This window comes from Bos indicus x Bos taurus, chromosome 18 (genome assembly GCF_003369695.1).
Source record: "Bos indicus x Bos taurus breed Angus x Brahman F1 hybrid chromosome 18, Bos_hybrid_MaternalHap_v2.0, whole genome shotgun sequence".
NCBI lineage: Eukaryota > Metazoa > Chordata > Mammalia > Artiodactyla > Bovidae > Bos > Bos indicus x Bos taurus.
In genome coordinates this window covers 17,964,865-17,990,464 of record NC_040093.1, presented here as the reverse complement: position 1 = coordinate 17,990,464, position 25,600 = coordinate 17,964,865, and the positions used below count along the sequence as shown (strand labels likewise).

Here is a 25,600-nt window from a genome sequence, read left to right as displayed (position 1 = left end):
ACCCATGTGCCTCTTTGTCCCAAGATGGCTGCCAGTAACAGTCAGGGCCACCTGCTTTCCTGTCTACAGATATCAAGAGAGAAAGAGAGAAGGAAAAGAGAGCCCAGTCGCTCATGGGTTATAAATACTTCCCTTTAGGCTAGGATTGGTCCAGCTGAGGTCACATGCTCTCCTCACCTGGCCAGTCAGATCAGCAGAGGAATGCCATGCCCTGATTGCCTTTGACCAGTTGGGGTGCGTCTTCCAGGGGAAGAGGGGAGTGAGTATTGAGTAGACAACCAAATACTGGCCACAGCTGGGCAAGGCCTCCAGACTTGGTGACCAAGGCTAAGTTAACAAGTTGTCAGGCCCAACAGGTCGTGCCATGGGAGAACAAAGATATTCTTTTGTAGAAGTGTAGTGATTCATATCCAGTTTCTGCCTTCTGCCTCCTTTTCCACCCTCACCATGTGTACCATATACTCAGTCCCTCAGTCGTGTCCAGCTCTTTGTGACCCATGGACTGTAGCCCACCAGGCTCTCCTGTCCCTGGGATTTCCCAGGAAAGAATACTGGAGTGGGTTGCCATTTCCTCCTCCAGGGGATCTTCCCAGACCCAGGGATTGAACCCACATTTCTTGCGTCTCCTGCATTGGCAGGCGGATTCTTTATTTCAGGTCGGAAGCCCCCAGAGAAAGGCAGAGGGTTGGGTGACTTGCCCATGGTCACACACCTAGGGAGCAGGGTACCAGGAATCCACATACGAGTCGAGTTAATAGCAGCTAACGCCTCCTGGTGGTTACCTGTGCCGGGCGCTGCCCTCGGGGCTTTATATATGAACCCGCTTACTCTTCACGTCAACCCTGTGAGGGGAGGTACTTTAGTTATTTCCATCTTACAAGGAGGTGACAAGTTAAAGATAAGAATTAACATTTGCTTGCGAGGATGCTTTGTACCGGACTGTTTCAGATTTCTAGCTCATTAAAGCTGAGACAGATCATGGTGGCCACTTGACAGGCAAGAATACTGAGGGGAAAAAGAGGTTGACAATGGTCGCAGCTACCGCCCATTCCTGGCATCAGGTCCTGTACTAAGTGCTCCAGACGTATAGATACTGACACTTCCTCTGGAATCCTGTGAGGTAAGCCCTCACAGATGAGGAGACATAAGCTCAGAGAGCCGAGGTGCCCTGTTTGGAGCTAGACGGTACTGTAGTTGGCACTCAGACTGTAGCGCCTGCGCTCCCAACAGTTGACCACGGTCACCAAGGACATCAGTGAGGATCAGTCACCAAATGTCAGCTGTGTGCCTGCTGTGCCAGTCACTGTGCTGGTGCTGAGACACAACCATGCACAACACTGGCAGTGACCCCCTCAAGGACCTCACGTTTAAGTAATTGGACACAAACAAGACTGATGTTCACCGTCCATCCTGGTTGCCTGTTGCCTGTTACCATGTTATTGTTTTATGTCTCACCCTGGTATATAAGTAATGCAGAGTCGACTCACAGTGGCTTATTGATCAAGAAGTCCAGAGAAAAGGCCGTTCTGAGATTGGTTCCACAGCTCCACATGTCAGGGCCCCAAGAATGCACTCCTGAAATCATCTTGACCTTTCCTCATGGTTGCAAAATGGTTGCTGTGGCTCCAGGTAACATGTCCTCTCAGCCGCAAGGCAGAAAGCAGGAAGCCAGCTAGGACTGCCATACTGCTCTTTTATGAGGAAGCATTCCTACCTTCTAGCAGCCTTCTCAGTTGCAAAAGTGAATATCTAGCTTTTTCAGCCTCAATATTGGCAGGTTAGCAAAGGAGATGTGGAGATGAGAGTGTTTGCTGTGGCTTAGGTGGAAAAAAGTGAACTTTCTTGCTGCTCAAGCCTGACCCCGGGTGACTCTCTTCATGCCGTGGACATTTGCACATTTATTCTTGCAATGGAGAAAGATCTAGAGGTTAAAAGCAGGGACTCTAGTGTCAGTCTTCAAGATTTGAAACCAGCTTTGCCATTAACCAGCTGTGTGAGCTTGGGCAAGTTCCTTCATTCTATGCCTCAATTTCCTCCTATATAAAGTGGGGTTAATAAAAGTATAATTCTCAAAGGGAATGGCAACCCACTCCAGTATTCTTCCCTGGAGAATTCCATGGACAGAGGAGTCTGGCAGGCTACAGTCCATGGAGTCACAAAGAGTCAGACACGACTGAGCGACTAATACATACTGACGTTTCTCGAAGGATTGTTGTGCTGATCAAATGAGCTAATACGCATAAAGTGCTTAGAACAGTGCCAGGCACATAGTAGGCCCCATATGAATGTTGGGCAGCATGATTATTCTTTGTCCCATTCATCAGATGGACTTGAACTTGTCCTGGAGGTGCCAGCACTCCTGGGAGAGTCGGTACAGACCATAAGACCACAGGAGCTGGTCTTGTGGAGGCCAGCACAGCACCCAACAAGAGTGCCAGGTAGCCAGCTTTCCAGACACCACATCAGGCAGCCAGTGGGCCAGACGAGGGGCCCCGTAGCTTTCCTGAGGGGCAGTCCCGGGTGGGTTGGGGAAATCAGGAAAGGCTTCAGCCAGGAGGTGGCTTGGGAACTGGGCCTACGGAAGAGGAAGGATTGGCATACATGGCAGCCACTGCAAGCAGAAGACAAGACCAGTGCAAGGCAGGGCATGAGGAGGCTGCTGGAAGAGTAGTTGGGAATTCACTGGGAATCCTGGGGGTATTTGGCCTGTGAGAAATCATCTCGGTTAGGGTTAGGGGTTGTATCAAGAAATCATCTTTGCATCCAGGAATCCCCTAGAGATGGTGATCCCCTAGAGACCCTTTTGGTCACAAGAAGAGGTCTTTGGAAGAGGAGATCCACATTGTACCTCTGTGGTAGTAATAAGGAACCAGTTATTGGGTACTGTGCTTTCCATTCATTCCTCATTGAACCCTCACAGCTTCCTGTAAAGCCAGTGGTGCCCCCATTTTTCAGAAGAGTCACTCCACCTTCCCTGGCTTACCTGTAGCAGAGTACAGTCTTGGCTGATAAGAGGGCATTGGTCATTGCTCCTTTGGGAGCACCCAGAGCAAAGGAGCAAAGGAAGCTCGTGCTTCTAGTGAGCGGGGTAGACAAGCAAACTACTGAATGGAGAAGTAAATTGAAGCCAAGTTTTCTGCAAAGCCAGTATTCTTCACTAAGATTCAAGGAGCTGTTGATACTATGAAGTGGTTAGAGTACAGGCTAACATTCCAGCCTTATCTCTTCCTGGCTGTACGTGACCCTGGGCTAGTGCCCCGTCCTTGAAGAGCTTCCATTTCCTTATCTGTAAAATGAGGATCTGGTTAGGACCTCATATCGCAACATAGTCTCTCTTGCACATGGGAAGGAAACGGAGAGTGGGTGGACTGGCACAGGGCCACTGGCTGGGAGAGAGGGCTCCTAAATCCTTGCATGTGGCTCTCAGCCTCACAGTCACAGGATGGCTGCCACACCTCCAGCTGTGGCATCCACATTCCAGGAAGGAGAAGGATGCAGAGGATGTGCTCTTTTTTATTGGAAAGCAATAACTCTACCAGAAGGCCTCTTTCCCCATGCCCAATGGACTTCCACTTAACCTCTTGTTGACCAGAATGAGACACCTATTTAGCCATTACTACAAGGGAACCTGAGAAGGCGGTCTTTTTGTATGTACCTCCCGCTGCTCCAAACAAATTCAGGAAGAAAGTGGATTTGACAGCCAGCAGTGAAGTCAATGGGCTTCCCTTGTAGCTCAGTTGGTAAAGAATCTGCCTGCAATGTGGAAGACCCAGGTTCGATTCCTGGGTTGGGAAGATCCCCTGGAGAAGGAAATGGCAACCCACTCCAGTATTCTTGCCTGGAGAATCCCACGGACAGAGGAGCCTGGCAGGCTACTGTCCATGGAGTCGCAAGAGTCGGACATGACTTAGCGACTAAACCACCACCCACCACCACCAGTGAAGTCTATGCAGACACAAGTATAAACCATTCAGCATGGGATGGCTGGCATGGGTGCTTAGCACGGGACCAGGCCTGGGTGGAGAGTCACAGTATTCTCACAACTGAGGGCCCGAATTCTTACTCTTGTTATCAAGAAACACCATGATTTGCACCCAGTTTGCTTATCTACCCATTGGGGATGCTCCTTGCCTTATGGTCTCCTGAGCAACACTTATAAAGAAGCCTGCCCAGGAAGGATTTTGAAATACTGTACATCCTACCCTATCAGAGGGTAGGGACTGGCTTTTCCTTGGAAACCTGTCACATTTGTTACAGCTGAACCCAGCCCTACCAGGTGACTGTCAGCCCAAACACGTTGCCTTGTAATGGCTCGTCTGCTCCCCTCTGCCCCTCTGTAGTCTGAGCAGCGTGGGGCTGAGAGCAGAAGTGGTGGCCTGCATCTTGGTGACCTGATCTAGCCGGTTCTCACCTGGTACTCAGTTTAGGATTGAGTGCCCTGGAGTTCCTCGTGTGTGAGGAGGCAACCAGATCCTCTCCAGTCCATGCCCTTCCTCTTCTCTACATCAGCACCACCCCTGTTCTGGGTGAGACCACTCCTGCCCTCTATGGGGATGGCTACCCCAGCTCCCAGGGGGACTACCTCTGCCTCTTAACGAGTTCATCATCTATGTGGCAGCCAAGCTGGGTCACTGCCTTCTAAACCTGCCATGAGGGACAACTCTAGACTCCTCAACACTCCAGGGTCTTTCCACTTGCTCTTCATCTGTACTCCTCACTTACCACCCTCCCTTCTCTGGTCAACTTCACATCCTTCAGGGCTTAAATGCCACCACTTCCGAGAAGGCGTCCTTGATCAGCCACGCTGCAGCACCCTGTTCTTGTCCTCCATCAGCTCATTCTTTCTTCACATTGCTTATTCTAATGTGCATGTTTGGTAAGGGCACACAATTCATGTATATCTCCCCCTCCAGCCGTGGGGCAGAGGGGGTCTAGTTCATTCACTGCTTTATTACAGAAACCAGGAAACATTCCTCTAGTGAAAGGAAATCAATTAAATGAATGAAAACTTGCTGCTTTGTTCCCCTGATTTTGAAAGCAGTTATTAAAGGTAATTGGGAAAATATAGGAATTTTAGGTCTAAAGAACACATTTTCAAAAATAACTGGGTGACTTCCCTGGTGGTCCAGTGGTTTAAGATTCTGAGCTCCCAGTGCAGGGTGCCTGGGTTTGGTCCTTGGTCAGGAACTAGATCCCATATGCTACAACTAAGACCCAGTGGAGCCAAATAAAAAAATTTAAAAATAAAAAATAAATCACTGGTAGTCCCAACTCCAAAACATAACCCTGATGAACATTTTGCAATTTTTTGCAATCTTTTCTCTATGACTGCATCTGCATTTATAATAATAATAATGTGTAATGTCGTAAGGATATATGATAATATATTTAACCATTCTCCTGTAGACATTGAGGTTGGTTCTTTTTTCTTCCCCCTTTATAACCAATGCCATGAATTTTTTTCTTCATTTCTAACTGTTTCTTTGGGATCAGTTTCCAGAAGTAGCTCTACTGGAAGGTGAGAACCTTTTTAAAAGCTGTTGCCAGGTTTCCTCTTAAAAGTTTTCACCAACTGTGACTATTAAAAAAAATGGTTGTCCTGCAAGTGAGTGGCTGGTTTCCTGGTGTCCTGGGCTCGTTTGAGCTCCCAGAGAGCCCCTGCCCCTTCCAGCCTGTCTTCCTCAACCTGGCCTTGTTCTGAGTACTATCCTGCGTGCAGTCCTGGGAAAGGATGTTTGATTATGGTGGTGTTCAAACAGAGCTGTAGTCCTCACCAGCTGTCAGCGGGTACGTGGGCCCTAGAGGAGGCTGTGCACCCAGTTTCGGGTCAAGAGCCCTTCAGAGCTCACTGGTATGGTGCAGGGGCAGGACCCCACCCAGCCCTGTGCCCCAGAAGCCCTCCTGTATTTCTCAGGTGGGTGTCTGTCCCTCCCACCCTGTCCCCAGCTGTCACTTGACACTTGTCCTGAAACTGATACTGTGAGGTACCCCGCCTCTCCCTGCGCCCGCCTCCACCCCAGGGCTAGGAGGAAGTACACGTTACCCAGCCTGCCCAGGGTGTTTGTGTTCACACGGGCGAAGTGGCCCTGCAGGTTCTGGGAAGTGGAATCCTTTTACAGAGGAGAGTGAGGAGCCAGGAGACTGAGAGCAACAGGGGGGTGTGTGTGTGCGCGCACGTGCCAAGAGAGTGAGAGTAACTCTGTGTGTGTGTCTATTTGTGTGTGGCAGGAGAGTGAAAAGAGAGTGAGAGCAACTGGGGTGTGTGTGTGTGTGTGTGTGTGTGTGTGTGTGTGTGCACGCCAGGAGAGTGAAACTGGGGTGGGTGTGTGTGTGTGTGCGTGCTGGGAGAGTGAGAGCAACTGGGATGTGTGTGTGTGTGTGCGTGCGTGTGCATGCACACAAGCAACTGCGATGTGTGTGTGAGACTGAGAGCAACTGGGGTGTGTGGGGGGGTTGTATGTACCACCCACAGAGGCTTAAAACTGACCCTCAGGTACTTCAGAGTGGGTGCAGAGATCAAACAGCTGAGACTTTCACATATATTTACCTGCTTTTTAAAATTACATAATATGAGTACAATAGTATATTGTACTCATGTAATAGAAGTACGATCTCATTTTTAAAAAGAATTCGCACAATACAAAAGACTTTAAAAACTTTGTTACTGGGGAACGTAACATAGGCACAGAGAAGCACATAAGACGTAGATACACAGTTTGGAGAACAGTTAAAAGGCAAACACTCTTGTAACCCCAGATCAAGGAGAGAATCTTGCCGGCACCCCCAGAAGCCACCACTCTCAGGACTTCCTGCTCACCGTGTCTTGCTTTGAAGTTCGGTCACCTGTGTAAACAACGCTGCAGATCATGGCTCCCTTTTGCCTGTTTTTGAACTTTACCGTCATGGAATCATAACCCATATTATGTCGTTCTCCATCTGGCTTTTTTTAAACCCCCCTCAGGATCATGTCTGGGAGCTGCATCCTGGTTTTGATGTCAGTGCATTTCTGGTACAAAAGCTCGTTCACGCTGATGTACAGACAAGTCTTACGAAGGCTCGCATTTGTGCATTTTGTTTGATGAGTATTAGAAGAAAAAATATTGACTTCAGCACTGTTATTATTAAGGCTTTAGTGAGTGAGTTGGTTGAAAGGACCGTCTTAAGTAAATAATAGCACACGTGATATGTTTAGTAAATAATAGCACAGGTCGTCTGTCAAGTACGTAAGCCCAGGTGGTCTGTTTGGTGTCAGTGAAGGTGCGTGACTTGGGGAAGTTTGGGAGCTTAGGGTCCAAGACAGGATGATCGCTTGTATGCATACCACCGCTCCCCTCCCTGGGGTAACTGGTTACAGCTGGAGCACAGCCTTCCAGATTTCAGCTCTGTGTTGATAACTATATAGACATAAAATAGGTAGCTGGGATTTTTTTTAATACTAATTTTTTTTTGTTAAGAGTGCGTGCCATTCTTCTAAATTATTTCTTGAAGTTTCTGAGTTTGTTCTCCAATTAAAATAGCCCATTTCCTTTTCAGATTGCATTTCGGGGTGGAGATGAGCCTGGATATATATACATATATGTGTATATGTATGGTCTTGGATTGCAGCTGTTGGGAACTTGGAATCTGGAAGGAACTTAACAGAGGGACCAGGCAGAGACTGCCAGCCTGGGACACATCCCCCGTGGTGAATTAGCACGGGATTGTGACTCAGGGATCTGACATGTGCAGGGCCGTGATGCGGCCATCTGTGCGTGCACATGTGTGAGAGAGACACACACAGAACGAGGACAGGGACGTGGGGAGACGGGGACAGGGACACAGAGAGGTGGAGCAGAGACACAGAAGCGTGGGGCAGAGATGCAGATGGACAGGGTCGAGGGCGCAAACTGAGACCAGCTCAAGGGCTAACTTGCCAGGTGACTGGTTGGTTAGCTGGTTATCTGGCTGAGTGACTGACTGGTTGCCCTGGTAGTTTTGGCTGGGGGTTTTCTCAATGGACTCAGGAAACCCAGGACTCCCTGGATTATGGAGGACTCGCCCTGATCTTGGAGCTGCTGTGGACCTGGGGACAGGGCAGTTGACAGTGGCTGCAGAACGTCTGGGTGTCTGACCCTCCCCGCCCCCGTGAAGGTACTTTGATTGTAGCTGCTTTGTCTTCATTATTATTGTGTGTGTGTGTGTGTGTGTGTGTGTGTGTGTTAATCCTGGATGAGGATGTATGAGTGCTGTGGGGAGTTACTGTGGGGAGTGGGGCCTTACAGGGGTCATCTCGGGCTCCTCCAGCAGTCCAACAAGGCGACACTGTTAATCCTCTCTGGTCTGTCTTGGGGGCAGGATTTGGTCCCAGGAGATCTGACTCCAGAGCAAGAGCCTAATTTCTGCCGTGCAATTACCCAGGAACAGAGGCCAGGTGTTTACTGAATACCCACCATGTTCATGGCTTCATGCCTGCTTTTTAGAGATGACAGTAGTTACGATGGCCATAGAGTCACCCACCTGGGTTCAAGCCCCACCTTTGCCTTTTTCCTCACTGGGTGATCTCAGACAGGTAGCTTGCCACTCTGAGCCTCAGTGTTCCTTTCTGTAAAGTGGGGAGAACAGTAAGGCCCTCCACCTAGGAAGCGGTGTGGATTGAGGAGGGCCAGGTGTGAGGGCAGTGCTTCTTAGCAGGGCCACCATTATTACATGTAGCTTAGGGGACTGGACCTTGGGAGCAGGCCTCCAGCCGGGGCTCCTGGCTCCATAAGAGCCAGATTTGGCTCCCTCTTTTGACAGCTTATACTCGTGTGCAGGGATCCCCCTGAGTGATCTCGGGGCAAACTCTGGAGTAGTGACCAGACCGAGATTCAGAACCCTGCTCCTCTGACAGTGGGCAAGTAATGTCCCCTCTCGGAACCTTGCCTTCCCCATTTTGAAGTGGAGGTACTGAGAACACTGCCTCCGAGGGTCGAGGGTCGTTAGGAAATTTAAGTTCAGAGTTTTGTGACAAGTGTTCTGCAGGGAGCCTGCACTCTGGATGGGGGAGGGGTGGTTACTGTTGGCAGCTGGGCACCACCCAGGAAATCAGGGCTCAGCTCTGTGTGTCCCTCTCACCATGGGGAGGCTTCCTGGTGTTCCTGGGGGGCTCTACTGCCTACCAACCACCCCCACCGCAGAGCCGTCCTCAGGTGAGGACAAGCGGAGCCCGGCCCCCCAGGAGCAGGCTGGAAAGAACAGGGCTTTAACAGATGTTCGTTGATGAGGATTCCCTGGCTCTGTTTAATCAAGATTGTCAAATATTGATTTAATCTCCAGGCCCAGCAGATGTGATCTTAGCAGTGGCAATTAGCTGGGATTAGTTAGCAAGTCGGGCTCCACGCTGACAAGACATCATCTTCCAAAGGCAGCCTGACCTGGCCACAGGGGTGAGCCCTGGGAGAGGGGGACAAACTGATATTTAACCAGCAGTCCGACCAGCAGCAGCCACGAGAGCAGACTCAGAAGCAGGGTCTTTGAAGCCCCTGTGGGCCCAGCATTGTCCGAAACTGTGATTGTGGGAACACTTGGGGTTCAAGGCAGCAGCCACTGACAGAAAAGCTTCAATATCAAAATAAACACCACAGGGACTTCCCTGGCGGTCCAGTGGCTAAGACTCCACACTCCCAATGCAGGGGGCCCAGTTTTGATCCTTGGTCAGGGAACTAGATCCCACATGCCGTAACTAAGTCCCAGCACAGCCAAATAAATAAATGGACGACCACACCAATGCCCGTGGCGTGACTACTGGATGTACAAGTGGGGTGATCCCTTGAGGGATGTCTGACTCCTGGAAAGGGGCTTGTGCCCCTGATTAAGTCTCCCCAGAAGGGTTTCCCCTTGACCACAGAGGCCCCCAGCCCGGCTCTATCGCTCCTCGAGCCACGGCCGCGGCTCCTGGGTGGGCCTGGCACGTGTGCCCGGACTCCAGGAAGCATCCTTTTTTAATTGTACATTTCAAAGTCTCTTTTGAAGTGAGCAGGACTGCACCCAGAATTGGAACAAGATGCTCAATCCACATGTGCTTCAGGGAGGTAGTAACACCCTGAACCGACCCACCCGACCCCCCAGGGACTCGGCAGCGGGTGCCCTCCTGGCTCTGGGACCACTAGGAAGGAGGGGCTTGTTCAAGGTTGGCCAGCCATAAGCTTCTGAGCCCAGAGGAACCAGAGTTCATTCCAAGGCCATGTTTGGTCCTATTTGTTTGCTTGAGATATTATTATCACATAAATGAAAATGGTAATTTTCATTGTTGTTTAGTCGCTCAGTTGTGTCTGACTCTTTTGTGACCCCATCAACTGTAGCCTGCCAGGCTCCTCTGTCCATGGGATTTCCCAGGCAAGAATGCTGGAATGGGTTGCCATTTCCTCTTCCAGGGGATCTTCCCGACCCAGGAAATCAAACCCACGTCTCCTGCATTGACAGGTGAATTCTTTCCCACTGAGCCACCTGCTAATATTTATATATCACTGTATGCCAGGGTTCTCTCTACATTCATTAGTTCTCTACATTCATTAGTTTATAACATCTCCAAGAGTTATGCCCTATTATTATCTCCATTTTATAGATGGAAAAACTGAGGTATCAGGCATCTAAGTCACCCGCCCAGGGTCTAACTAAGTGGTAGAGGTGGGAATTGAACCTGAGTGGTCTTTACTTCTAACCACTATGCTACTGCTGTCACATCAGGAAACATCTCTGATATCTGGTAATAAGTAAGAAAAGCAACCATGGAGCTGTTAACTCATATATTTAAAAAAAGATTCATCTCAGGGTATAAGCACTTATTCCAGTTTAAGCATTTTGGGTAAGTGCTGTTTCCATTTCTCTGGGGAATACATGAGCCCCAGATGGGTGCCGCTTCCTTCCCTCAGGGGGTCTAGGGGCAAGCATCCTGTCAGATCACAGAGGAATCTCCACTTGGAAATATGTGTATTTTTCAGACTCCATGGCGCTAGAGGCGAGGTTGTTGTTGTTCAGCACTCAGTTATGTCTGACTCTGCAACCGCATGGACTTGCAGCACGCCAGGCTTCCCTGTCCACCACCATCTCCTGGAGCTTGTTCAAACTCATGTCCATTGAGTTGGTTATGCCATCCGACCATCTCATCCTCTGTCGTCCCCTTCTCCTCCCCTCAGTCTTTCCAGCATCAGGATCTTTTCCAGTGAGTCAGCTCTTTGCATCAGGTGACCAAAGGCCTGAAGTGGGGACTTGTGCTCAATCCAGGGAGCGGGGTGGCTCTTCCATTCTGACCACATCCATCAGGGTGTTTGTGGTGTGGCTTTCGCTCCACCCATGTTTCCCTTCCCAGGCTCCACTTTTAAAACTGAAAACCTAACCCCAGCCTGAGTCGCCCCTCAAGCTGTGCAGTTGTGAGCATTTCCTTATAGACTCTCAGCAAAAGGTCTGGAAGAAGACATGCAAGACCCATTCTTTCTAGGATTTGGATTTGAGACAGAGCCTCATAGGAGTCTTGAAGAGGGCCTTGAACTTGCATGCTTGTAAAAGTTTATAATATACCCAGGGAGAATATTTTGTTTTTTTAAGTTTTCCTTTATCTCCATTCCACTTTACTCCTTAGAAGTAACTGCTTAACAGTTTGACGGATGTCTTCCTAGACACTTTCTTTCATATTTTATAGGATTTATGTACATACACACTCATACTAACAAAATCTGCCCCCCTTTCATTTAAACCTAATGGGCCTAGGGGGACTTCCCTGGTGGTCCAGTGGTGAAGAATCCACCTTCCAGTGCAGGGGATGCAGGTTCAATCCCTGGTCTAAGAAGATCCCACATGCCTCAGGGCAGCTAAGCCCGTGCGCCACAGCTACTGAGCCCGCACGCTGTACAGCCCGTGCACCTCAACTAGAGAGTTTGAGTGCTGCAGCAAAGGTGCAGCATGGCCAAATAAAAAAACAAACAAACCATGCTTTCTAGCTGAGTGACCTAGGCAAGTTACTAAGCCTCTCTGGACTCAGTTGCATTGGCTTTATTTATTTATTTTTAATATTTATTTATTTGGCCGTGCCAGGTCTTAGTCGCAGCACTCAGCATCTTTGATCCTTGTTACAGCATGTGGGATCTAGTTCCGTGACCAGGGATCAAACCCAGCCCTGCATTGGAAGCGAGGAGTCTTAGCCACTGGACCACCAGGGAGGTCCATGCATTGTCTTTAAATGTCTTTAAAGGTCCCTCGGTTAGTTCCTCCCTCACAGGCCAGTCACGAGGATGAAATGGGTGCATGTGTGTAAGCATTTCACCTGGGGCACAGTAAGCTCTCCATAAGTAGGAGCCAAGCTCATTTACTTCAGGCCGTGGAGACGATTCCTTTACACGACACAGCGCTCCCTCACTGTTTATCACAGCAGCAGCACCTTCCCTGGAGTAAAGGCAGCCAGACACACTTAACCCATCATCTGCTCCTGGGCACTGGGGCAGTTGCAGCGCTCCCGTATCACAGCAGTGGGGCAGTGTGAGCGCGCCTGTGATTGAACCACCTTGAGCCTATCTGTCAAGGTGCATTGGGGTGAACACCTCAGGGAGAAGTTCCTAGAAGGGGAATTGCTGGATTCAAATAAAGCAATGTGAGGACTTCCCTGGTGGTTCAGTGGCTAATGCCCCATGCTTCCAATGCAGGGGGCCTGGGTTCATTCCCTGGTCAGGGAACTAGACCGGAAGTCACATGCTGCAGCCAACTAAATAAGTAAATATTAAAACAAACAAGCAACAACCAATATGCATACCTAAAATTTCAGTGTATAATTCCAATTTTCTTCCTATTCTTTCAGGAGGAAAAGACTGTTAACCGATTTATGTCGTTAGAAGCAGGATGAGCCACTTGGGAACTCTGACCTGTTTGAGTGAAATAGTTCTATATGGCTGCCTGTGCCCATGTGGGGGCTGCCCTTAACTCCTAGGTAGGAGCATGGACCCTTCCTGGATGCCCGGGAACATTTAGTTAAAAACACCCATTCACGGGGCTCTTTGAGATTAAATATTAAATTACAGGTTGTCACCATGTGATACTGTGATATAGTAAGAAAAATATTTTGGTCTTCATTCAGGTTCCTGGCACAAGAGCTTCTAAAACTCTTGAGAGATGTGGGTGGTACGGTCTTTTTCTTATTCAAGATAAGCTCCTTTCAACCATTACTTGAGTTTATGCTGAAGGGGTGACTCTTGGTGAACCCCTGAATAGCATCAGGGTTGCCAGAGGAACCAATCATGTGCTTAGAGGGTTGGGCCTTTCTGTCCCACCCCCTGACCTCTGGGAAAGGGAGACAGGCTGCAGGTTGAGTTAATCACCAGTGGCCAGTGATCCAATCAACCCCGCCTTCATCACGGAATCTCCATGAGACCCCGAAAAGGAGGGTTCAGAAAGCTTCTAGGTTGATGAGCTCATCCATGCATTGGGAGGGCACCGCACTTCAGACTCCATGGGAACAGAAGCTTCTGCACTTGGGACCTTTCTGGGCTGCATCCTGTGTATCTGACTGTTCATGTGTATCCTTTTTAATAAGCCAGTAATAGTAAATCATACTACTATATATAAAATAGATAACTAATGAGGACTGACTGTATAGCATTGGTGGCCCAGACAGTAAAGAATCTGCCTGCAATGCTGGAGACCTGGGTTCCATCCCTGAGTCGGGAAGATCCCCTAGAGAAGGGAATGGCAACCCGATCCAGGATTCTTGCCTGGAGAATCCCATGGACAGAGGAGCCTGCTGGGCTGCAGTCCGTGGGGTCACAAAGAGTCGGACACGACTGAGCAACTAACACTGTGCCACTGTATAGCCCAGGGAGCTCTAGTCAGCACTCTGCAATAACCTAAGTGGGAAAAGAATCTTTAAAAAAAGGAAGTAGTGTTTCCCTGAGTTCTGTGAGCTGTTACCACACATGATGGAGCTTGAGGAAAGACTCTTGGGAGCCCCTGATTTGTAGCCAAGTCAGACAGAAGTGCAGGGAACCTGGGGACCTGCTTCTTGCTCTTGGGGTCTGAGGTGGGGACAGTCTTATCGGAATAAGCCCTTCACCTCTGGGGTCTGTGCTAACTCCAGGTAGTTAGTCTGAGGACTGAGCTAAATTGCAGGACATCCAGTTGAAGAGTTGCTTGGTATGGAAAACCCACACATTTGGTGTCAGAACTGTTGAGAGTATAGAACACATCGCAGTAGTGTATGGCCGTGGTCAAGGCCCTGCTCCTTGTTCTTTGGGCTGATGGAGCAGAGTCTCTGCCGTGATAAGTTTCTAATGAGATTTCTGAGATTCCCATCCATCTCATTTCCTAGGGGAGCTCTAAAGCGGTCCTGCGTTTGCTCAGATTTCCAATAAATTGAGGAAAGATACAGGAGGAAGAAAACAGACTCCTAATCTGAAATCTGCTGAGCTGTTGCTGACATTCTAGAGCTTTGTCCTTATGAATTGATTCCAAAGATACATGCGTCACTCATGTATTCATACAGCACACCCATGGGACCTGCTATATCTTTTATTGAGAGTGGAGCAGGGAAGGTATGGGAGCCAGACTGTCGAGGTTTGCATCCCAGCTGCCCCACTTGCCAGCTTGTGACTTGGCCGTGTTACCCTTGCCTCATCTGTAACATGGGCATGCTAGGGTCCCTACTTAATAGGATAATGATAGCACACAAGTTAATACACCCCACGAGGGTAGCTCCACATGTGATCCATCAGAACTCGTAGTATTAGCCTTATTGTTACAAACATCACCGACATATTATCCTTCCCCTCTTCCCAACCCACGTAGCAAGAACACATATGTTAGATTCCAGTCCACCACAGACTTGGGGCTGTTCAAGGCCTGAGGAGAACAAAAGATATTCAGAGTGCACTTGGGACTTCCCTGGTGGTTCAGTGTCTAAGATTCCACCTTCCCAATGCAGAGGGCCCAGGTTCCACCCTGGTCAGGGAACTAGATTCCACGTGCCACAACTAAAACCCAGCACAGCCAAATAAAGAAAATATATTTTTTAAAAATCCAGTGGGCTAACTCTTGTAGGTGAGTGTGTATGCAGCCCAGAGCCCCGAGAGCTCAGCCAGGGGAGGACAGAGGTGAAGCCTGCCTGGATTGTGGAAGAGCTGACGGAAGGAAAGCGTGTAGGCCAGCAACACTGGGGCTGAGGGGTGTGAACTAGGCTCCCTGGAGTGGCAGTCCTCCAAAATACCTCCTCCAGTCATCACCAGTGCGCTTCAGACCAATGCTGCATGTGCTCAGTTGCTCAGTTGTGTCTCTTTTCGACCCCATGTACTGTAGCCCACCGGGCTCCTCTGTCCATGGCCTTTCTGAGGCAAGAATCCTGGGGTGGGTTGCCATTTCCTCCTCCACAGGATCTTCCAACCCAGGGATTGAACCCGTGTCTCCTGCATTGGCAGGCTGATTCTTTACCACTGAAGCCACCAGGGATACCCTCTTCAGACCAGTAATCGCCACCAAAGGTGATCCTCTTGGCAGCATCCAGCCCTGTGGACCCCCTGGTCCTCCCCAGACCACATCCCCCTCCAGGCCCTCCTGTGTCACACTTGCCCTCCTGCCCCTCGGCCTGAGCCCCCTGGGACCGGTGTGCTCGCTCCCTCTGGCATTTGCGGCTTCTCGAGGCTTGACGTCAGACCCTCCTCTCTTTGCTGTCTCCATTTCTCCCTCTGTCCTCAGCCCTGGCTGCATATTGGAGTCAGCTGCAGAGCTCTTAAAAGACATTCATGCCTGGGCCCCACCGCCAGCCAGGTGATTCAGACACTCTGAGGAAGGAATGGGAACACCTGTATTTTTACAAAGCTCCCCTGGTGCCTCTAATGGACAGCTGGGGGAGAGAACCATGGCCTCGGACAACCCCTTGTACACGGCCTCTCCCAGCTTTCCTGCCTGGACACGTCAGTCTTGCTCATCAGCCCACCTGGAACACAGCAGGCACCCTCTCTTAGTCCTGACCCCCATCAGAAGGCACCCCCTCGCTGAGCCTTCAGGGTAGGACCTCCTCCCATCCTGTCACAGCATTGACTCCTTTATATGACTGACTGCCCTTTGAAGGTCCCTTGTTTTCTGTCTCTGTTTACTCATTCCTCTGGCTTCCTTCTACCGGATGTACATTCTTAAAAGAAGACATGGTCCGTTCTCTATCTTCACTTCCTGCAACAGTAGCACATAATAGTAGATGCTTTAAAAAATTTATTGAATAACAGATTTGAAGTGTTTGTGGAATGAATGAGCTATATGTGCCTAGTAAATGTTGAATGAGTGAGTGTTTTTTAAATTTGTATTTGATACTGGAATATAGTTGATTAACAATGTTATGTTAGTTTCAGGTGTACAGCGAAGTGATTCACTTTTACATAAACATGTATCTATTCTTTTACAAATTTTCCCGTTTAGGTTATTACAGAGTGTTGATCACAGAGTTCCCTGTGCTGTACAGTAGATCTTCATTGGTTATCTGTTTTAAATGCAGCAGTGTGTGCATGTCAGTCCCAAACTCCCCAACTCACTCTGCTCCCTACCCTTTCCCCTTCCTAACCATAACTTCATTTTCTAAGTCTGTGAGTAGGTTTCTGTTTTGTGAATAAGTTCATTTGTATCATGTTTTAGATTCTACTTCTAGGTCTTTGTCTAACATACTTACTTAGTATGATGATCTCCAGTTCATCCATGTTATGGCACTGGCCTTATTTCATTCTTTTTAGTGGCTAAGTAGTATTCCATCTTATATATTAGTGTGTACCACATCCTCTTTATCCATTCTTCTGTCGATGGACATTTAGGTTGCGTCCATGTCTTGGCTATTGTAAACAGCCCTGCAATGAACGTTGGAGTGCATGTATCCTTCTGAACCATGTTTTCCTCCAGGTATATGTCCAGGAGTGGGCTACTGGATCGTATGGTAATTCCGTTTTTAGTTTCTTAAGGAACCTCCATACTGTTCTGCATAGTGGCTGCACCAATTTACATTCTCAACAACAGTGTAAGAGGATTCCCTTTTCTCCACAGTGAGTAAGTTTTTAGTGCTTTAAGAATGTGGTAGATATTTGTTGTGTGAGTGAATGAATGAATAAGTTTTAAGAACCAACTAGTTCTTACTGGTCAAATGAATGACTTGTATATGCCAGAAATGGCTGAATCACCAGTTGTTATATCTGTTTTGTTGTTGTTTCGTCATCTAACTAAAATGTCCAAAGGTAGAATTGGGTTGGCTTCAGGTTCGGGCCTGATGTTGAGACTCACATAGTGACTGTAAGCCCCCAGATTGTCTGAAACCTCAGCCCCTTTCACAAACGGACTTCCTTGGTGGCCCAGATGGTAAAGTGTCTGCCTACAGCACAGGAGACCCAGGTTTGATCCTTGGGTTGGGAAGATCCCCTGGAGAAGGAAATAGCAACCCACTCCACTGTTGCCTTGAAAATCCTATGGATGGAGGAACCTAGTTAGGCTACAGTCCATGGGGTCACAAAGAGTCAGACACGACTGAGTGACTTCACTTTCTTTCACTTTTCACAAACGATTCTCCCCTAGTGATCACAAGATGGCTGCAATGATTCCATCCTTCACCTCCTCTCCTACTTGGGGTAAGAGGAGAAAGCACAGTCTTCAGCCCCGGCACTTCTAGCAAAGCCATCACTGAGTCTGTGGTTCTGATTGGGTCACATGATTTGTTCCTGACCTCGAGAAGAAGCCCTTCTCTAGCCCATTGAATGGAGATTAGAGGAGGCAGGTTCTCAAAGGGAAATCTGGGCTGTTGTTAGAAAAAGAAGTCATGGAGCAAACTACGAATGTCTTAACACTGGAAGACTTGTGTTTGTCCCTTCTGCTCTGCCCTGTGAGGTTCTGGTAGATATTGTGGCCCTGTAGAGCAGGGCCCTTCAGAGCCAAGCTGGGGCCATGATGCTAGCCTGTTAGTCTGCTGTTCTAGCCTCCAGGCTTTGGGGACCTGATAAGGAAGTGTCTTCTCAGCTCCAAGTTAGTTCCCAGCATCTCACAAATGACAGTCAGGGAGCCTTTACACAGATATACCATAAGTTGCTTGCTCTTCTAACAGACCCTGATGTTTTCAGGGAACCAGTGTGGCCAGCCCCAGATGTAAGTCCTCCCTGGCCCAAGGGCAATCAGAATGGTCACAGATCTTGCTTCACCAGCTTCTGTGGCAAATAGAGTGGCCATAGTGACCACATTCTGGCCAATGAGACATAAAAGAAAGTCTGTGGAGGTAGGGGCAGTGTTCTGGCAAATGTCCTCATTCCTGATTAGAGCAGATAGGTAAGAAGAATGGTCTTACATCATCTTTTCTTTAGCCCTTGCCAATAGTGCAGCGAGAAGCATGACTATAGCTGCCAGCTTGTGACCATGAGGCCGCAGTCAAAGATGCAAGCCAGCTGCGCACTGCAGGACAGCGGTTGGGGAGAAAGAGAAAAGTGCCTGACATCATTCACCTGGCCCAAGCCTGAAGCCGCCATATCTGGCCTCCTTCTTCCATGAGATGATGAAATGTCTTCATTGCCCAAGACACCATTGGGTGATACCATTACTTGCAGCCAAATGCCCCCCATTGTCGCTTGCTTCTCCTTGTGCCACTGCCTGGACCCCGTTTGATCTCCTCTGTCACTCATAGCTGCCTTCTTTGCTCACAGCACTGCGTATTCGTCAGGGTCCTTGGATGCCAGCAGCAGAAGCCTGACTTGACAGTCTTGGGCAGAAGCAGATTTATCAGTGCCTCATAGAATCAAAAAGGGGGAAAAAAGAATCAAAAGGGGGCCAGAGGGGCAATTGTAAAAAGCAGGCGGGAGCCAAGCAACCCTGGAAGAAACCCAGGGACTCCCTGGTGGTCCAGGGGCAGGACTCCATGCTCCCAGTGCCAGGGGCCTGGGTTTAAATTCCTGGTCAGGGAACTAGACCCCATATGCTGTACCTGAAAGACGCTGCATGCCTCAGTGAAGATCGAAGATCCTATGTGCCACAACTAAGACTTGGCACAGCCAAGTAAACAAGTACATATTTTTAAAAAGGAAAGAAAGACAAGAACCCAAGCGGCCCTTGCAAGTCACATGTAGGAAAAGCCAGATCCATATTCCCTGTCACTGCAGGACACCCTCCAGCCTTTCATGCTCTGCTGAGGTCCTGTACCCACCCCCACCCCACCCCACCCCAACCCACCCCCCCATGCACTTCTGTCACTGGGGGAGGGGGAAGAGCTCCTGCCAAAGAGACGAGAAGGAAGGGTGATAATAGCAGGAACCCTGAGCTAGAGGGTATTATTCCCAGTTTACAGATTAAAACTGAGTCGTGGTTTCAGTGACTAGTCCATGGCACAGCAGTGTCTGAACCCAGGCAGGCTGGCTCTCATATCGTGAGTATCTCCATCAGGATGATCAGAGGGCTTTTAGGCAGAGGGAGCTCAACAGAGGCAGCTGGAAAGGGACCCATGTGTACCGGTCCCTGAGCCCCAGGGAGGCTGCGGGTATCACACACTCAGTCTGGGAACGTCACGGGGAGATGCAGTGGCACCTGCTCGGGGAGGGATTTGTGCAGAGAGGCTGAGGCCTCGAGAACATCTGTGTGTTTTCACAGAGCAAAGCGAATTGGGGGTTTCTGACTTAGCGGGAACAAAATGCCATCAGCAAAGCCCATCTGTCAGAAGTGTTTGCATAAGTAAGTCAGGGTTGCTTTGCGGCCACTTTTTTTTTCCCAACCAGCCCAAACGGGGCCTCTGAAGACTGATCCTCTGAACCCTGCCAGGCTGACCCCAGGACACAGGCAAGCTGCTGAGTGCTGCTGGCCTGGACCCCCAGCCTGGCCTGGGACCTGGGGCCCAGCAGAGTATGGGGCTGCCTTCAAGCCCTCATTGCGGGCAAAGCTGAAGACCAGTCACATAAAGTCACAAACCAGCAGCCTCTGCTCAAATCCGGCCCACATGCTGACTTTGTCGGCCTTCCTGGTGATATGTGTTGTAATACTGTTGAGAGGTATTCTGTTGACTAGAAATACATGCAAGTAATCCAAACAGTCGCCAGCAGTGTGCAGGGAAAACTAAGGCTCCTTCCCACCCCTTCTTCAAAAACACAGATCATGGCGATACACGGGCTCCCCAGGTGGCACAGTGGTAAAGAATCCACCTGCCAATGCAGGAGATGGGGGTTCGATTTCTGGGTCAGGAAGATCCCCTGGAGAAGGAAATGCCAACCCACTCTGGTATGCTTGCCTGGGAAATCCCATGGACAGAGGAGCCTGGTGGGCTACAGTCCATGGAGTCACAAAGAGTCAGACATGACTGAGCATGGGGATACACAGTAGCTCACATTCTTTTGGGGAGGGAGACGAGGGATAAATCAGAGAAATATATACTAAGGAAAATACACTAAGGAGGGGAGGGAGGGGACTGGGAGTGGAGGGAAAAGATACCCAATTTCCCTCCCCAGAGGCAATCACCATGAGCGGTTTCTTGAAAATCCTTTTAGAGGTCATCTCTGCATATAAATTTGTTGCTGTGATAGCTGCTGATTTTGTTTTTTCAAACTGGGAGATGTTGCATACAGTTCCAGACTTCCAGTTTGTCTTGAAAAACCCCATGATCAGGCATTCACATTCCTGCAAGGCTCAGTTGCAGGAGCTGAGGCCCACCTGCCTCTTCAGAAGACACTTCTGCTGGCCAGGTCACCACAGCTTCACCTGGCCTCCATCTCCCTTAACCAGCCCAGCCCTGGGGACTTTCCACTTTTTTGCCCCTTCTCCACCCACTCCTCTGTGTGCCTCCCTGCAACTTCTTCAGGAATGCTCTCGTGCTCTTGGGGAACCAGGAAGAGGGTCCCCTTTTGCTCCCTACCTCACATCTATCCCCTCACCTAGTTCTCATTTTCTCAGAGGTTACAGACTCCCCTCAGGAGTCTTCCCAGGTGGAGCAGTGGTAAAGAACCCGCCAGTCAATGCAGGTTCGATCCCTGGGTTGGGAAGATCCCCTGGAGGAGGGCATGACAACCCACTCTAGTAGTCTTGCCTGGAGAATTCCATGGACAGAGGAGCCTGGCGGACTACAGTCTATGGGTGTCACCAAGAGTCTGACACGACTGGAGCGACTTAGCACACTTAGGCTTTCCTCTCTGTTTTGCTCCATGAATCTGCTTCATGCTTCCCGCTCGCTCCCTCTCTGCCAACTAACTCCATACCTCTGGGCAGGAATTGTGAAATGCTTCCTGCACGTGTGTGTGCATGTGCGCACACACACACACTCATACTCTCACAGGAGGCCTTTGACTTCCTCACTCAGAAAGCATGCACAGTCACCGACCACAGTGGCTGTGTCCAGCTCCACATTCTAAGGGACAGAAAAGTTGCGGTCCCGTTGAGTCAGACGCTGACCCAGCACTCTGCCACCCTGTAGAGAATCAGTTTGGTTGGCAGGAGGAAAGGGCACAGCTGCTGGGCCAAGCAGCAGGTTTTGCCGCAGGCCATGATCCACTTTCCCCTTCCTTCCCCACTGAGGGTTTCATCTTCCAGAAGCTCAAAGTGGAGACAAACGAAAGTGATCCTGCAGAGGACTTTATGTTGCCGGGCAGAAGAAGGATGAATTTCCCTTCCCCAGAGGTCTGCAAGTCAGGATGCATATACACATCAAGTTAGATAGAAGCTCCCTGTTCACTCGTTCGTACATTAAAAGAGTGAATGAGGGTCCCGGACACTGTTCTGGGAACTGGAGCTACATCAGTGAACAACAGAGACACCCCTGCCATTCTGGAACAGATCATTTAGTGGCAGAGATGGTCAGTAAATAGATAATGAGCAAAGTAATTTCAGCTAGTGGTAACTGCCAAGGAAAAAGAAGAAAGAGTGACAGAGAAAGGCCTTGAGGGTGGTTTTGGAAGGCTTCATTAAAGAGTGAATGTCAAGTGAGGGAACCAGCCTGGTGAAAAACCGAGGAAGGATTCCCCACATATCCCGAATGGGGCTGGATGTGTTAGAAGAACAGACAAGAAGACCAGTGTGATGGGATCTTAGGGCTAGGGAGAGGCATCAGAGAGGCTGGCCAGTCTTGTGGGGCTAGTGAGCCAGCAGGAGCAATTTAGATTTTATTCTAATAAATTAGAAGCTATTGGGGAGATCTCAGTGAAGTAGTGATGGGAATTGATCTACTGGCTCTCATAGTATCTAACAGTCACGTAGATTTCCAGAGACAGTCCCTTCGCAAAATCCACCAGTGCTCATGGTGATTCCTCCATCTTTTTCACTTCCTTTCTGGCGGGTGAATGGTCAGGTGGACTGGAAAACAGACAACAGGGCAGCCTCTGCATACAGCCACCAGTAGTCAGGACTCAGGGCAGAGGGGGCGCGGGGGAACATGCTTGGGCAGTACAGAGAATAGCCAGCCAAATCCTGAAAGTGGGAAACTCTCTGAGACGAGTGACCCTATTCCTTCCAGAAGTAAATATCATCAAGATGGGGAGGGGGAGGTGTAGAGTAGCAGAGACCTAAGAAATATAATCTGCCAGAGCAGAGCAAAGATGTTGTTTGGATCCTGATTTGAGCAAACCACCTCTCAAAAGACACTTCTGAGACGATGGGGGGGAAATGTAATTCAGTTGGGTTATTACCTGACCTTAAAGAATTCTTATTTATCTAGATGGGTGTGAAAAAGTGAAAGTGTTAGTCGCTCAGTCATGTACAACTCTTTTGCAGCCCTATGGACTGTAGCCTGCCAGGCTCCTCTGTCCATGGGATTTCGCAAGCAAGAGTATTGGAGTGAGTAGCCATTCCCTTCTCCAGGGAATCTTCCCGACCCAGGGATCAAACCCAGTTATCCTGCATTGAAGGCAGATTCTTTACCATCTGAGCTACCAGAGAAGCCCCTATGATAAAGGTATCGTGGTTATTTTTTTTGAAGCCCAATAGGTGACATGGCCTGATGTCTGGGATTTACTCTAAAATATCCTGTCAAAGGGCTTCCCTGGTGGCTCAGTGGTAAAGAATTCACCTGCCAATGCAGGAGACTCAGGTTCAGTCCCTGGGTTGGGAAGATCCTCTGGAAGGAAATGTCAACCCAATCCAGTATTGTTGACTGGGAAATACCATGGACAGAGGAGCCTGACGGGCTACAGTCAATGGGGTCGCAAAGAATCGGACACAGTTGAGTGAGTAAACAAGAGCAGTCCTGTCAAAAACACCATGGAGGAGTTGGGGAACAGATGGAAGGAATGAGAAATAATGGTGTTGAAGCTGGTAGGGTGGCTAATCATGCTCTTCTCTCTGCTTCTGGGTACCTTTGAAAATTTCCATAATAAAAGTTGTTTTTGGTTTTTTTTTAATAAGTAAAGTTGAAAAAATAAGTCATTCTGTGGCAGCAGGAACCTCACATCTCACTTCTGTCTTTTCTCCCTTTTCAGCATGGCAGGGAAGGCGGTCCTGCAGCCCACCAGCCTTCACACACAACTGCTGCTCGCTCTGCCCCGCTGACCCACTCAGTCTGGAGGCCACGGGACAGCGCCTGCCTTGAGAGGCTGTCCAGGCACTGCTGTCCACAGCGATGGTGGAGAATTGGACTCCACAGGCTCACAACCTTCCCATCAGGCTTCAGGGGCCAGCATCCTTCATCCTAGGACTGGTGGCCCTGAACAATGGCTGAGGGCCAGGGGACCCCATAAAGTTAGTCTACAGCTTTCAGGGGCCAGCAGCACTCCAGCGCCCGTGGACTATGACCACCTATCGGCCCATCCCCAGTGATGGTGTGGACCTGGCAGCCGGCTGTGGGGCCAGGGCGGCCGATGTCCTGCCCGGGCCGCACACAGGGGACTACACTCCCTTGGGATTCTGGGTGCAGAACGGCAGCGTGCCCCAACCCGTGGGCGAGAGCACGGTCAGTGCCCCCACCCGCCCCAGCCCCACCACCCCCGCCATGCCCAAGATGGGCGTGCGCGCCCGCGTGGCCGACTGGCCGCCCAAGCGGGAGGCCCTGAGAGAACAGAACAACCCCAGCCCCTCCCTGGACGCAGATGGCACGAAGGCCACAAAGGCGGCCCATGCCATGAGAAGCGTACAACAGAACGGACAGCCCCCGGCCGGTACCCCTACCCCGGCTTCCTCAGGGTCCAAAGCCTTGCACCGACTCGCCAGGAGGCGGTCTAAGGATGTGGAGTTCCAGGATGGGTGGCCCCGGTCCCCCGGCCGGGCCTTCCTCCCGCTGCGGAACCGCAGCAGCAGCGAGATCACCCTCAGCGAGTGCGACGTGGAGGACACGGCGGAGCCCCGGGCGGCCCGCCACACGGGGGCGCTGCCGCTCTTCCGCGAGTACGGAAGCACGTCCTCCATCGACGTGCAGGGCGTGCCCGAGCAGAGCTTCTTCGACATCCTCAACGAGTTCCGCAGCGAGCAGCCCGAGGCCCGGGGCACCCCGAGCCTCACCGAGCTCCTGCGGGCCGATCCCGGTCCCCACGTCTCGGGGGGCGGTGGCGGCGCAGCCAAGGGGGAGGCGCGCAACGGGCAGCCCACCAAGGACAGCCTGCTGCCGCTGCAGCCCCTGAAAGAGAAGGAGAAGGCCCGCAAGAAGCCCTTGCGGGGCCTGGGCGGGGGGGACCAGGTGGACTCGTCCATTTTCCGGAAGCTGCGGAGCAGCAGAGCCGAAGGCGAAGCGGCCCGGTGCTCCGGGGAGGCCGAGGACGGCCGGAGCCCCCCGGAGGCCAGTCGGCCGTGGGTCTGCCAGAAAAGTTTCGCCCACTTCGACGTGCAGAGCATGCTGTTCGACCTCAACGAGGCAGCAGCCAACCGGGCGTCCACGGCCCAGCGGCGGAACACGACCACCGGGGCCTCGGCCGCCTCGGCCATGGCGTCCCTGACGGCGTCGCGGGCCCACAGTCTCGGTGGCCTGGACCCCGCCTTCACCAGCACGGAGGACCTGAACTGCAAGGAGAACCTGGAGCAAGACCTGGGTGACGACACCAGCAACGACCTGTTGCTCAGCTGCCCGCACTTCCGCAATGAGATCGGCGGCGAGTGCGAGCGCAACGTGAGCTTTTCTCGGGCGGCCGCCGGCTCCCCAAGCGGAGGTGGGGGCGGCGGCGAGGTCCGCCCGCCGGAGCCCACCCTGAGCGCCTACCGCACCAACGCCAGCATCTCGGTGCTGGAGGTGCCCAAGGAGCAGCAGAGGACGCAGAGTCGCCCGCGGCAGTACAGCATTGAGCACGTGGACCTGGGCGCCCGCTACTATCAGGACTACTTCGTGGGCAAAGGTGATGTGGGGGGCGGACGGGCGGGTGGGGCATTGCTCATTCATTCTCTGTGTTCTTCCTGCCCTGGCACGGAGGATGCAGAAAGAGGCAAGACCTCCTGCAGAGGGGTTGGGGGACACAGTGAGCCCTGTCTCATGACACATGCTTCACACTTTGCGCTGCAGGAGACAATAGATAGGCATTTAGCAAATATGTGCTGCCTTCAGCTACGTGTCAGGCACTTTCTAGAGTCAAGGTATACAGTATTGACCAGCTTAAAGCAAAAATTTTGTCTTCCTAGCATACACTGTTTTAGTGGGGTAAGACAAGCAAAAGGTGTCATGAGGTGGGAAGTGCGGTGGAGAAAAGTAAAATAGGGAGGCGGGAAAACT

General features: G+C 50.6%; 1 protein-coding gene across 4 annotated transcripts in view; it reads left to right on the top strand.

The window, feature by feature from the left end:
* Nucleotides 1-25,600, top strand: part of SIPA1L3 (signal induced proliferation associated 1 like 3) — a 253,461-nt gene that overhangs the window by 123,781 nt on the left and 104,080 nt on the right. For all 4 annotated transcript variants that reach the window (XM_027515958.1, XM_027515959.1, XM_027515961.1 and 1 more), the window contains one exon: nucleotides 23,391-25,229. In XM_027515958.1, the coding sequence (XP_027371759.1) occupies nucleotides 23,699-25,229 (1,531 nt within the window). In that variant the 5' untranslated portion in view covers nucleotides 23,391-23,698. The remainder of the gene's footprint in view (nucleotides 1-23,390; nucleotides 25,230-25,600) is intronic.